The sequence below is a fragment of the Oenanthe melanoleuca genome, chromosome Z, assembly GCF_029582105.1.
Source record: "Oenanthe melanoleuca isolate GR-GAL-2019-014 chromosome Z, OMel1.0, whole genome shotgun sequence".
NCBI classification, from domain to species: domain Eukaryota; kingdom Metazoa; phylum Chordata; class Aves; order Passeriformes; family Muscicapidae; genus Oenanthe; species Oenanthe melanoleuca.
Window position 1 is genome coordinate 33,031,037 of NC_079362.1, and position 13,278 is coordinate 33,044,314.

General features: G+C 38.6%; 1 protein-coding gene across 7 annotated transcripts in view; it reads right to left on the reverse strand.

The window, feature by feature from the left end:
- Window positions 1-13,278, reverse strand: part of NRG1 (neuregulin 1) — a 452,226-nt gene that overhangs the window by 15,771 nt on the left and 423,177 nt on the right. For 3 of the 7 annotated variants that reach the window (XM_056514290.1, XM_056514286.1, XM_056514285.1), the window contains 2 exons: window positions 8,876-8,934; window positions 3,673-3,696 (listed from right to left, as the gene is read on the reverse strand). In XM_056514290.1, the coding sequence (XP_056370265.1) occupies window positions 3,673-3,696; window positions 8,876-8,934 (83 nt within the window). Of the gene's footprint in view, window positions 1-3,672; window positions 3,697-8,875; window positions 8,935-9,585; window positions 9,654-13,278 lie in introns of all 7 variants that reach the window. The other 4 variants (XM_056514289.1, XM_056514288.1, XM_056514291.1 and 1 more) reach the window with 2 other exon arrangements.

A 13,278-nucleotide genomic window follows, 5' to 3' on the forward strand; every position in this document is an offset into this window, starting at 1 on the left:
CATTTTTATAAAGGTGTTAGTAGCACTGCTAATGTTTGGGCTTGAGCTACTGATGCTTTCCAGCCTCACTCATGCTTGGCAGAGAGCATTGGTGAGTGCTCTGCTGGGGAAATGTTACATAAGGAGCTCTGAAACAGACGCGCATTCTGTGCTGACGCTTTACAGATGTGGATTTGTGTTCCGACTGTTAGGACAAAAATGGATGTCTAGCTTTACTCAAGTCTTTTTTTTTTTTTATTAAGCAGACAGACCAATAGTGATCTGCACTATCGAACACAGTCAGAATACCAGCAGGTGATTAAAAATAAATTACTTAATTAGAGCTGCACAGCTTTTTACTGCCTTTGGGATAAATGCCAGCATTATTCCTGCTGGAAGGGACTTTCCTCTGGCTGGTACAGAGGTGCACAATTGTCTCTCACATGTGCCATATGTCTCTGTCCAAATGATGTGCTGTTGTGAATGGCATACCAGTCCAGGGGAAAAATAGTCCTTACTGAACAGGGAGCAGACTTCCCTCCAATGTGTTTCCTGAGCTTGTCTAATTTTGTTTTAAAGTTGCTGTGGGCAAGTGGCAAATACTTCATGCAACAAACCAAAAAGCAAAAAAAAATCTAAATTTCTCTGATACAATGCACCACACCATGGAACAAGTTTGTCTTACAAGCCAATCCCACTGTAAATCAAACACCAGCAAACAGGTCATGAGCACTATCAGACAAAATTAATAGCACTACTTATTAACAAAGACAGGGGAAGGAGAGGGAAGAAGTGAGTGTGGTAAAACTAGGATGCTGAAAAATGTATTAAAGAAAAACAAATATAACTCCAAGAACAGGAAGTCAAAAAGAAGAAGAAAGAAAGGGCTGAAACTCCAACCAAAGCAAACTGTGACAAAGAAAAAGAGGAAGGTGAAATATAAAGAAAGACAGGTAAAAAGGGTAGAGAAGTCAACTACAGGCCTGGCACAGCATGCTTGGAACTGGAAAAAAACAGAGAGAAGAAATGCTTGAGGACAAAAAAAAAAGGTTGAAGCAGAGTGTGAAGGGATTTCTCATACAGCATAACTCCTCACCTAGGCTAGTTAGTGGCACTGGATCCCCTTCCCTTTTATGCCCCTTCTGAAAGCGCTTATTAGTTAGCCATGGAAATGGTGTATTACGAGGATGTCACAGGAAACAGAAGAATTGTGCTAAGCAATTTAGGGGCTAATTTGAAATGCTTTGAATTATTATTATTTTTTATTGTCATGCTGTCAGCTGTTAGCTTATGAAAGCAAAATGAATAATAACATATCAACCCGTTGTTTTTTTCTTGGAGTGCAAGGGAGAGGAAGTACAAAATTAACAGTGGACACTCTGCTCAGTTTTTATACTGGAGGAAAAATTGCACTGAATCCAGGAGGTTTGCTGCAGGCTGAGGCTGTCGCAAGTGAGCTGGGCAGCTGCTGGTGATGGCCTGACTGAGTTTGTCAGTGGGCTGAGGCTTGTTGCTTGTATGTGGGACTTTTCTGGGTGCTCATTCACTGCAGGAGATGGGGGATGCAGAGAAGGAGCAGGGCTGTGGGTGCAGCCCTGACCAATGCTCCTAGCACCAGCAAGTCTGCTGGGACTACAGCTCTTGACAGGCATGGGAAATTAAATCCCTGGATCCTCTTTCATAGCCTTAGTTCCCTCTTTGTGCCCTTTGAAACAAGGCCCTAAGGACAATGGTGCACATGAATGGTGCTGCTATGGTCCCTCCCAAACTCTGGGGCCAAGTCTGCCCAGGAAAGCAAATGCACCTGGGCATATCATGGCCAGCAAACCAGCAAGCTCTCATGCAAACCTGGCTGTGCTCCTGGCTGATGGGACAGCCAGGGCCAAAGGGGGGATGCCCTGGTGTTCTGCAGGGACCAGTGTGGGTGACAGGGGACACTGGTGGCTGGGACAAGACTGGGATCCTGGTCGAGACTCTGCAGATAGCATGGTACCTCAAAGACAAGCCTTGGACTCTCTGTTAAAGGCCAAGAAGAGTTTTGCAAAGAGCTCCTGTGGGGCACTTGTGGTTATACTATATCTAGCCCCAAAACTGCTGTCTGTCTCTGACTCACTATTAACGTTTATGGAGTCAGTTAATGACACCCAGCTAAATAACACATGCTGATTACACTATCTTGAAAAAAATTATAGCAGCCTTTCAGGAAAGTCTGTAAAGAATTGTATGAGCAGTGAGAATTTAGGAAAAATTTTAGTGCCTGTTAAGTACTAAAAATAATTTCAATAATTTTTTTACCTTACCTTGCTAGGAAAACCAAATCAGCTTAAGTTTTATGTCAAGGTATTACATTGGCAGCCTTTCAAATATGCATATTGTGCCATTAATTTCAAATTACTCTAATTTCTATATAATCAATGATATATGTGGTCTTAGATTTGCTCTGTTTTAAAGTTTTTCTTCTTACAGATCTCTTGGGATTTTAAAAATAATTTAATTGCAAGAGGTTGTTCTGCTGATGTAATTTCATATATAAAACAAAATTTGCATGTCAGTTTTTGAAGGGATTTTAATTTAACTCTTCATATGTTTATGTAGCCATATATCTTCCACTACAATCTAATACATAGGAGTGGGAATTAATGCTAACTGAGAATAATAATAAAAACAAAAATAAGTTAGATTGAGAGGTTGTTTAAATTTTGACTTGTAATGGGTTTTCCACAGTTCACAGCTTAAACTAATGACATTTTGTAGGGGCATTTTAAATAAGAACGTGAACTAAAACTCACCATCTGTTTTTTCTTTTGTTTTAAATTTTTAATTTTTTTTTAATTAATGAATAATTATAGGAGATCCCAAACTAAAATTGACCTGAATTTCAAGTTAACCTATTCAAGAAATGCATTATTTGTACCCCTGAATACAAATAGCTAGTCAGATAAGTACAGTCTATTAATTAATAAAACTTAAAATACATTTCTAATATATTTAGAACTGAAGTGTGAAAACAGTATCCACTGCCAATGTTCTTGCTGAGTTTAGTCTTAGAAATACTGAATATATTTGCTGACTTGAGGATCTGGAGTCTAGCTGTAAACCTCTACTTAAATTCCTAAATAACTTTAGTCTGCTTTGAATTTACAGACCAAGAAAGGAACGTATATGTGCATATCATTTACAGATATGTACAGGCAACTGATTTACACATGATGTGTAACCACCTAGATAAGGGTTTAGACATAAAAATTTACTTGAAAATCAGAGTTCAATGCTGCGAATTTGTAGAAAATTTTAAGTGGCCATAACAGTTTCTCTCTTTTAATATACTAGTTAGACATTTTGCTTAATGCTTGCAGTGTTTCCAAAACCTGGCAACCCTAGAAAAACTCACCAAAATCATATATAAAACTAGTCAAAACTATACTGCAGAAAAAGGAATGTACACTACTTTATGATCCCTTCAGTAATTCCTAGAACTCCTTTAGTCTGGAATATCCTATCAATACTACCATTTTAGTGAACTGATCTCCACTAACACTTTACAAGGATTGTTGTTATAGCTGTATGATCCCTTTTAAAGCATAAAGAAATTGGTTAGGAATTGAAAAGGGGGAGTGGAGAAAAAAAAAATAAAAAGGGGTTTATCTCTCAGGGTCTAGAATCTGCAGGCTAAAAGGAATGATTGGTCCATACCCATAAATTCAATCCCAAGATGCTCTGCCAATGCAGAAAGTTGTCAAAAAAAGAAAGAAAAAGGAAAAAGTTTCAGAAAGGAGCAATACACTGTACTTAAAAATAAATTACATATGAGAATTATAGCTATTCTGTGTCTGCACATAAAACAGGACAAAGGGTGCGTGGTTATGTGGGCAATGCTCAGGTGCACCTTTCTTAGCTATGTGACCAGACCTCCTGCAAGGCTTGCACACAAAAATATGTATACATGGGGCATCTGAGCAGCCACAGCCCAGGGAATGCAGCAGGAACCATTAACCATTAAAGATCTTACTGAGATGAACAGGGCTGTGGCCTAAAGGGTGCCATGTACAATAGCTGATTTCACATGGTAAAATGACAGCAAAGGGATGCTCTACAAAGAGCAGCATACCCCTGTAAATGGGTTGTGCATTGCTCTCCCTTCTGGCCCTACTTCTGTCCCCAGAATGCATATCCTTGCTCTTGAAGGCTGTGTCCTGGAGGTGACTGGCACTGCTTACTCAGTAGTGGGAGTCCTCCACTTTGCAAATTGACTGCAGCAGGCCTCCAGCTTCTGGAAAATGAGGAGCCAACCTGTTTTCCCTGTCTTTGGACTGTGCTGTGTTGGCAGAACAACTTGTTGACCACCTGGGGTGCAGGGCCTGATCCCTTTACACAAATCACATGCCTAGATCAGCACTCCCAGTCCTCAGCACCTGTGGGTAAAGAGGAACACAAATTTCCCCCCAGCAGGTACCCTATAGTTCTTGTGTGCTCTAGAATTTAAATCCAATGGCAATCTTCACGGCGAAGGATTTTTTTAATGTAGTTTGCGTACATGGGGAATGTAAACTCTTTGTTGCCATTAAGTAACATTTTAAGGGTTAAGTAAGTTGGAATCCATCCAGGTCTCTTCCTAAACAGCCAGTATCACATGCCTACCTGACCTCTGCTAAGGGTATACATTAGTTGCATAGAAAGCTTGATTAAATCTTCAGTAAAATGAATGACATGCCCATGCATATATATTCCTGTAATTATGCTTGCTTATAGGTAAGACACCTAGTTTGAAGGTAATTTAATTTTAGGGAAGTAATTCATATCATGCAGTTTATATTTAATATAATTCAATAGGAAGTTGGTATTTAAAATTGGAATATATTTTGGCTAGAAGGCCTAACAAGAAAACATGCTGAAGAAACATGCATTGCTTATTCAAACCCAGATGTTACATAGCTCTGACCTTTCTATGGTATTCCTAGTCACATTCCCTAGATCTGATAAGCAGAACATCCCACACTTCTCATTTTATAAACAGGTGATAATTTTTGATATTTTCGTACTTCTTCTTAATGCAATTTCATTTGAAAACACACTGAAATTACCTAAACTATCACAGAGCAGACCCCCTGTATGTCAGCCATTTCTATTTGAGGGACTTGGATACAGTCTCTTTGTGACATTTACAATCCACTTTGGATCCAAAATCTGGTTCATTTCAATACTACTCAGATTGCAAAATTGCTTTTGAACTTGATGTGTTAAGACCGTGTGATGTGTCTGGTAAAAGGGATAATTGGTTCAAATCACAGTAGCCTGAAAAGTTTGTCCTTTCATAATTGAAGTATCCTGTCATAGCAATTTTAGCACTTAGTGAACATTAAGTGAGCAGTTTATAGTGAAAACCTGTCTTTTTTAATGTTGAACGAAAGATGGACAATGGCATTCTTCAAATCTACTTGTTAATTTAGGCGTCTTGGTCTCAGCACATAAAGTGAACAATTTAGGGGCTGAAAGGATTTAGAAAATGAAAATTTCAGGTGAGATTATCTACTACCCTCATAGAGATGTGACTACTTGAGAAATATGTAGAAAATGAGAAACATTGAGGTAGTAGAATAGTTAAAGGCAGACTTTTGAAGACCTGTAGTTCATATGAAAAGGCTGAAAAATTAAGCCACCACACAGCAACTGCAGTTTTGGTCATCCTTCTGGAATATCATAGCTTTTCTCTTGCCCTTTTAAATGCCTCAGCCAGGTTCACTGTGACAATATGAGGCAAGGGCCATTATCAACTAAAAAGGAAATTCCTTCTGCCCCTCTATGTACTGTCCCTCTAGCTCATCAGGGGTGGCAGAGCTGAAATGTTTAAACTGATGCCCCATGCTGAAGGACAGCATGTTCAGTTGATGCCCAACAAGGCCCACAGCATGACCCCAGCCAGTTCTAAATTTACAATTCATATATAATTGTTAACTACAATTATAATCTATAGTCCCTTTGGTTGGGATCCTTGGTCTGTCTGGGGCATTTGAGCAGATAAAGGGTTTACCAGTGATTAAACTCCAGAGAGGTTTCCTCAATCTTCTATTAATTCTTAGCTTTATCACTGTTTCTTATACCAGGGATCATCTGCACAGTGTTGCTGCAAGAGTTCTCATGCCTAACTACATGAAAATAACCCAAAACTTTTAATGTGAACTCATTACTTTTGCTCTCCTCCATTGCCTTGATTCCTTGACTTCAAGGGAGTGAATGTATGAATGTCCAGACACAAAATGTATCTGTGAATAGATAGATGTATATGAAATAGAACTGATGTATTTTTGCAACAATTTGTGGACTGCCTTCTGCTGTCTTATGAACCAGTGGTGGACCATGAGCCTCAAAGTCAAAGCAGTCACTGAAAAAATCGAGGGTAGCATGCCTGGTAGCATCTGTGACTGCTGTGCTCAAGGAAAGGACACTACAGGGTCTGCCAGCCAGGCTTCTGAGATGAGCCAAGTTAGCCTTGCACTCTGTTGGGACAGAGCATTTCCAGAATGCCCAGTGGTGCCTCATTCTGATCTGGCAATAGGTTTTCAGCCCAGTAACTTCAGGACTCTCAAATACCAACTCCAGGGCAGATTTCTGGAGACAATTTTTCTTTAACAGCCAAATTAAGACAGGGCATCAGTAGGCACTCTTGGCTTGAAAACCCACTGATTCTTTCTTTCTAAATGAAGAAAGACCCTTCTGAAAGCAAGTGAAATTAGATAGCTGTTTGGTTCTCACATACACTTTTTTTTTTTCCTACTAGCACTTATGCTATTTAGCAACCCAATTTGCTCTGTACTTTGCAAAAGCTGCATCTACAGAACTAAGTTAATCATATACAACACTTGGTGAAAATATGAGCTTGGCTCTAAGCCCCAGATGCAACATTTGGCTTTAGAGAACTCTCCTTCTAAGTCCTCTTAATACTGTTAAACAGTATGCTCTGGTCTGCTTTAGGTATGATAATAAAAATTCACATAAACTATTCTTAATTGATTTTTTTTAGTTAAGTACAAATGTGCCCTCAGTGGACTCTTTCCAAAAGTGTCATTTCAAGATCTTAAGCAGTATAAGAAATCAGATGTTGCAGTGAAGATGCAGGGTAGGTAGAAGTACCAGGATCTCATAGCCATTGACTGGGGCTCTCAGAGTGGCCTATGGTAGGTAGTGGCATGCTGTCCTGCCTCTGCATTTCAAGAAGAGGAATTGCTTGACCAACTTAAGTACTAATAACTGGGTGTAACTCTTGCAGCAAGGCAAGGACATCTGTGCCTTTTCCATGGAGGCAACTTCAGAAAATCTCAACCTGGTGTCTTTAAAAATCTCAACCCGGGCTAGGAAACTGAAAAACAAAGGAAGGAAAACCCACCTAAACTATTTTTCTCCTAGGTTTGGAAAATGAATTTATAATCAACAAACAATTCTTCTATAGTTTTGAGATAAAATTCTGCAGCAAACAATGGATCTCATATTTTTTACATCACCTCCATTTAAATTATTATTCTGAGATCAGAAAATCTTAATTGCACTTTTCAACACAATCCACAAAAAAAGGCCAGTTAAATCTAACATTTGATAAACAAATACTGTAACAGCATAAAAATTTTTAAGGCCATCATTACCAGAGGCATTTAAATATAACTCACACTAATAAAGCTACTAAAACAGGGCATAAAATGCACACTCGAGTGCTGGAAGGTCCAGTCCCCAGTCAGCACTCTTGGGATTTGCATGGGTAGCTTTCATGACTAAAAGTATGAATTATGTATGGATGTTATTCATCCATCAGTATAAGAGAAAACCTGTGTATCGCTTCAGGCTCCAAAATGTCCAGCACATACTTAGAGCTTTTTGTCCTCTATACCAATGAAAACTAAATTAAGCTGGCCTATAGTCTTTCTGTGCAGGTAATCCATCAAAAAAACAGTTTCTATAATACTGCTTTTAGATCACAGTACATTCTGATGCCAGGAACAATTGAATGTAAGTAGTACTCTTGCATTTAAATGTAAGATCTAAGCAATTTTCTTGTATGTTACCTTTGATTTTGCTATAGGTAATAAGAGAAAATAAATACATAATGTACTTTCTGCTACAACCTTGTCAAGCAGTAATAATTAGCCCATTTGTCCATGGGAAACCTTATGGGATGTGGCTGCAGCACTGATTCTAGCAATCTGTGTATGTGTGTGTCTGATACTTTCATGTGGCCAATTAATCTTTGATCTCTTGCACCTATTACACACAATATAGCCAAAACATATTAGACCCCATAGTTTAAGTAATCTCTCCCCCTTTTCTTTTTCTTTTTATTTTTTTTTTTTTTTTTTCTGTGCTCTTTCCACTGAAGCTGTGACAAGGATGAGGAAGAACATCTTGATCCTGTTTGGCACATAGTCTTTAGAAACAATGTAAGCACTTCAATTACCTTTAATCTCTAGGTCCAGATACAAATCTCATATATAAGTAGAGGACTAGCTACCATCCTTTGGCTGAGGGAGTGCTGGCCTGTATCATGACTCATAAGCTTTTTGTGGCAAATAAAATGGGAGACTTTCAAAATGCTACTTTTGTAATTTTTCTGCTTGATGTCAGCAAGGAGTCTATTATCACACATTCATAGTTAATTTCACAGCATTCCTAAGTCTTGCATTTCCCCATACCCTCAATGCCAAACAATCTCAGGATTGCTTTCTGTTACAATTTGCGATTGCTTTTGGTTATAATTTTCATGCAACAGGCAGAGACAATCAATATTAGGCCTTAGGCAACAAATCTAGTTACAGATTAAAAAAAAAAATTGGAGGAAAGATGCAGCGACAAGAAAGCAGCACCAACTGAGCATGCTTCTACTGCGGCACAGACAGAAAAGTAGTGGACGTACTGTAGAAGCTGGCCATTACGTAGTTTTGGCAGCGATCACCAGTAAATTCATTTGGGCACCTGAGAGGAAAAACAAACAAAAAAAATGGTAGAGAAAAAACACAGAGAAAAGAGAAGAGGTGAATATATGCTAAGAAAGAAGCTCCTTCAGTGTGAACTGATATGACTTGGTGAGTTCACTTTCAGAAACTGAATCTCGGTTTAGCATGTCAAAATAGCTCAGGATGTTGAGAGCAAGTCATTTGCTCTGTGGAAATGTAAAGAAATCCCCCCTGTAAAACCAGCCAAAACCAAACCAATCAGATCAAAGTGTGTTTCAAGATCTGAGACAGAAATTCACCATTCCAGAGACCCAGATCGGTTTTAGGATGCTCTTTCCACAAGGCAGCAAGGACACAAGATCTGTACATACTCATCTCCATGAGTTTGGTCTTTTAGGGTTGCACTTTGCAGCAGTCTCCCAAAGAGGAAAACTGCCAGCGTGTGCAAAACAAATGCATCTGTGAATGAATGGAAAGATCAAAAATCACACAAATGAGAAATATTTTGGAGGTCAATAATGCCATGGTGTAAAGATTGTACTTCAGAAAATCAGGTCATAAATTAGTGGATAAAGAGGCCGGTTCCAGCTGAACTGTGAAAACACCAAGTACTATTGATTTTGTTGCTGTAGTTGGGGAAGAAAGCAAAGTTCAGATTATTTTAACATACTTTCTTGGTTTTGGATTTTCATGGGCAGAGTTTCAGTACATCTTGCTCCAGTGAATCCAGGTTGGCACCTAAAGGGCAAAAACGTGATAAGCAATAGTACACCAAAACCACTGCACTAACAGACTTACATCTGCTGGTCTATGGAGTGCGAGTGCATTAAGTGACCTCCTGGTTGGGTGTTAGTGAAAAATGATGAGAAGAGAGGCAAGCAAGTGTAACCTTTCCAGAAGATAAAACTTTGCAAAATTTACAGCAAAAATCCGTCAGAGAAAAAAAAAAAAAAAAAGTATTTTGCTTGTCTGTTTTGAAAAAGAAAGAAGAATCATGGCTAGCAGACATGTACCAGCTCACTGCTTATTGCATCTCATGAAGGCACCAGATTGAGTTATTTTTTTAAAAATTTTCAATGCAGTGGATAACAACACTTTACACTGTTGCTTTCAATAGTCACATAAAATCTATGAAACTACCACAATTTTCCTATTTCTGTGATGGCATGTTGTGTCTTCTGGTAATTTGCTTTGAGGAGGAATAGTTAGTACAGTGATCACCAAAAAGCCACAAAAATCCAAAAAGTGAGAAGACAAAGTCAAACCCAAAGGGAAGTACAGTCAACATTGCACACAAAAAGATAAAAAGTCAGTCCAGGCAATAAGTAAAATGAGAGGGCAGAAGTGCTCTCAAAATTTGCAGTTCCACAGTTGTCTGTCCTTCCAGTTCATAAGCTCTTCTGCAGAAAACTTCAGTGAAGCTTTCCCCTTGATCATAGAGAAGGAATTTCTCTTCTATGATTTGCCCATCTTTTCTGCTCTGCCTATCAATTCTTCCTTTGTCTTCATTCTCCATGCTGGGTCATGGCTCAGCTCCCAGAATATCACCATAGCAATGCAGGCTTCCTGTGCTTCAACTTAAGATTTCAATCTTTGCTCTTTCTCCTTCTCTCCACTCTTACTCAGCATGTAACCTAAAATTACCTGATATCTGCTTCTGTGAACACATTTCAGTTGTGCTGCCTGTCTTTTTGATGCTCTCCATGAGTTGGCCATGGTGCAAGAATCTCCCACTCTTTTTCTCCTGCTGATGACATGGTGCTAGGAACTTTTTCAAATTTCTTCAGAATTTACTAGTCAGAATTTACTACTCTTATTTGCAAATACTCTTTGGCCAGAAGAATCCTCCATATTTTCTATCCATCTGAGTTTCATGTGGGCTGAAAGCTGTCCCAGTATTTTAAATTCTGCTTTTCCACAATTGACTCTAGCCCCAAAAAACAGAAATGCCCTTGCACAAATGAGACTTTCAGAAAATCCCTTTGGCCAAGGATCAGTGTCAGGGATAAACATTAGTATCTTGTTTAAACAAACCATGCAGGAATGATATCAGTGTAATCAAGGCGTATTTTGAGGATCTGCAGATGATTCTTTGGACCTCATTTGCTGTAATGATATATTTGTTTAAGAGTCAAAGTCATCTCTTTTGCTAAATATCCAGTGTGGAGGGATCCCAGACTCCAGATATATTCAGTTAAGAAAAATGCAACAAAGGTGACTGTCTCTAAAAGGTGCTTTTGCAGGGCAGGTCAGAAGACTTCTTGCACCTTTGAGAGGAGGCAAAACGCTTTTGATAGAAAACATTTTGATCTGTGTTATTGAATCAAGAATAAAAATATTTTGCATTACTGATCTTGTTAAATGGCTGTCCCTGGAAAGCTGGCATTTGTGTATGTTTGGATTTCAGTTCACAGGGACCTTTACATCTTTTTCATCAGACTCAACCCTACAAATTCCCAAGGAACATGACTGAAAGGCTCATGTTTTCCTCCTGCCACTGGCTGCTGGTGGTTGCTTGCTTTGTCTGTACTAATTTTCAGATGTTGCTGCAGCTGTGGAGGTGATGAAAACAACTTAAGCGCTGGTATAGACAATGCTGAAATCACTTCCAGACCAAGCAGGGTCAGCCTTGTTGAGATGGTGCTGAAAACAGTTCAGGTGTGTTTATACTTGCTCTGAAACCATTGTCAGCAAATGGGCTGCAGCACCTGCCCTCGAGAATGAGCCCAGGGTGGGCCAGCTGAGAGGAAAGCTGAGATGAGCCTGTCCATTTATGATGATGTGTGAATGCTAAAGGCATTTTACTGCTCAGATGCACACTGCAGCACTGTTTCCAGTACAATTTGAAAGGTTGTTTCCTGTAGACCATAATTTTACAATCAGGTTGCAATGGTGCCCTTTCCCAAACACCTTGGCCTACTCAAAGTTTTCAGACATTATTTCTTATTGTGACTTTTTTTCCCTAGATCATTATCCAAGCACCATTTTCCTTTAGGACAGTAGCAAAAGTTGAGGTCAAACAACTTAAAGCAAAATGTATATATTTGTGCTGTGAGAGCCTTAGCATTTCCTTACTGCCTTTAAAAAGGCTAATTGGACCATTTATTTCCTATATGAACTGGGTAAAACCAAAATACTGAACCACATATAACAGAGTAATTGCTTTTCTTGCATCTACACACAGTAGTTGCAAAGAGCAGCATTTGCACATGCTCAGTGGACATGTCTCAGAACACTGAACACATATCATCAGACTGTTTCTCATCAGGACAGGAATGGCTGAATGGTTCAGAAACTTGTATTTCTGTTTCACTCACTGCCTACAAACAAATGCATTGTGGGATAGAATGTTTTTTTCCCCATATGCCACTTAGTAATCCATTTCATTGCCTAAGTCAGAACTAGTATTTCTATTCTGTCTCTTGAATGAATAGTTCTGGAACTTCTGCTTGCAAACTTGCTGGTTTGAAGAAACTTCTGCCCATTTCTATTCTTCAAAGACCTTTACACGAAGACAGATACAGAAAATGGCTATATCATTAAAAAGTACATAATTCACTGTTTTGCGACTAAGAAAAGCAGCAGCACAGTTCTGTTAAGACAGTATTTTCATCCAATGAAATTGTGTCATAAATTTAATTTCTTCAGCAATAACAAAACCACTAGAAAAGATGATGTCTGCAAGTCAGAAATCAGTTAGTCAGACTATCAAGACCTTCATGGTATGATACTTCAAAACAACACTCTAAAAGTGTAACACTTGTATTCACATAGATTTTTTAAAGGAATAAGAAAAAGCTAGGAATTTTGGTCTAAATTTTGCATTTATTGAAATCTTTTTTCTTCAGTGAACTTGGGGACACATTTCCAACTGAACAGAAGTGACTTAGGAATCTCAGTCTCATAAGAAGCCAGTAATATCCAGGCTTCTTAAGTCTATGATGTTTTCAAAATGGAACTCATGTTCTTATGAAGCTTCTGAAAATTTTATACACTAGTTTATTTAAGCAGTCAAAGCTTCCTATTTCATCTGTCCTGTTTTACTGGGACTGTTTTACTCAGTCTCGGGCCTTAATTAAAATACATGTGGGGAGATACATGCTACCACAGATGTAGCTGTACTGCTTTACTAAGTCTTCACACATTTCTTGAGCATTTCACTTGGTTACCTCTTGGAAGCAGGGAATTTTCTTGAAGTTCACACCAATATCCAGAGAAGAAAAACCTGATCCTATCCGGATCATCACTATGTATTTTATAAAATATATTTTATATATGTATATATACATATGTATATATATATATGTATTAGGATTTCATTTCTTTAATAGAATAGAGGATTTACAAAACAGAGATTACTTGG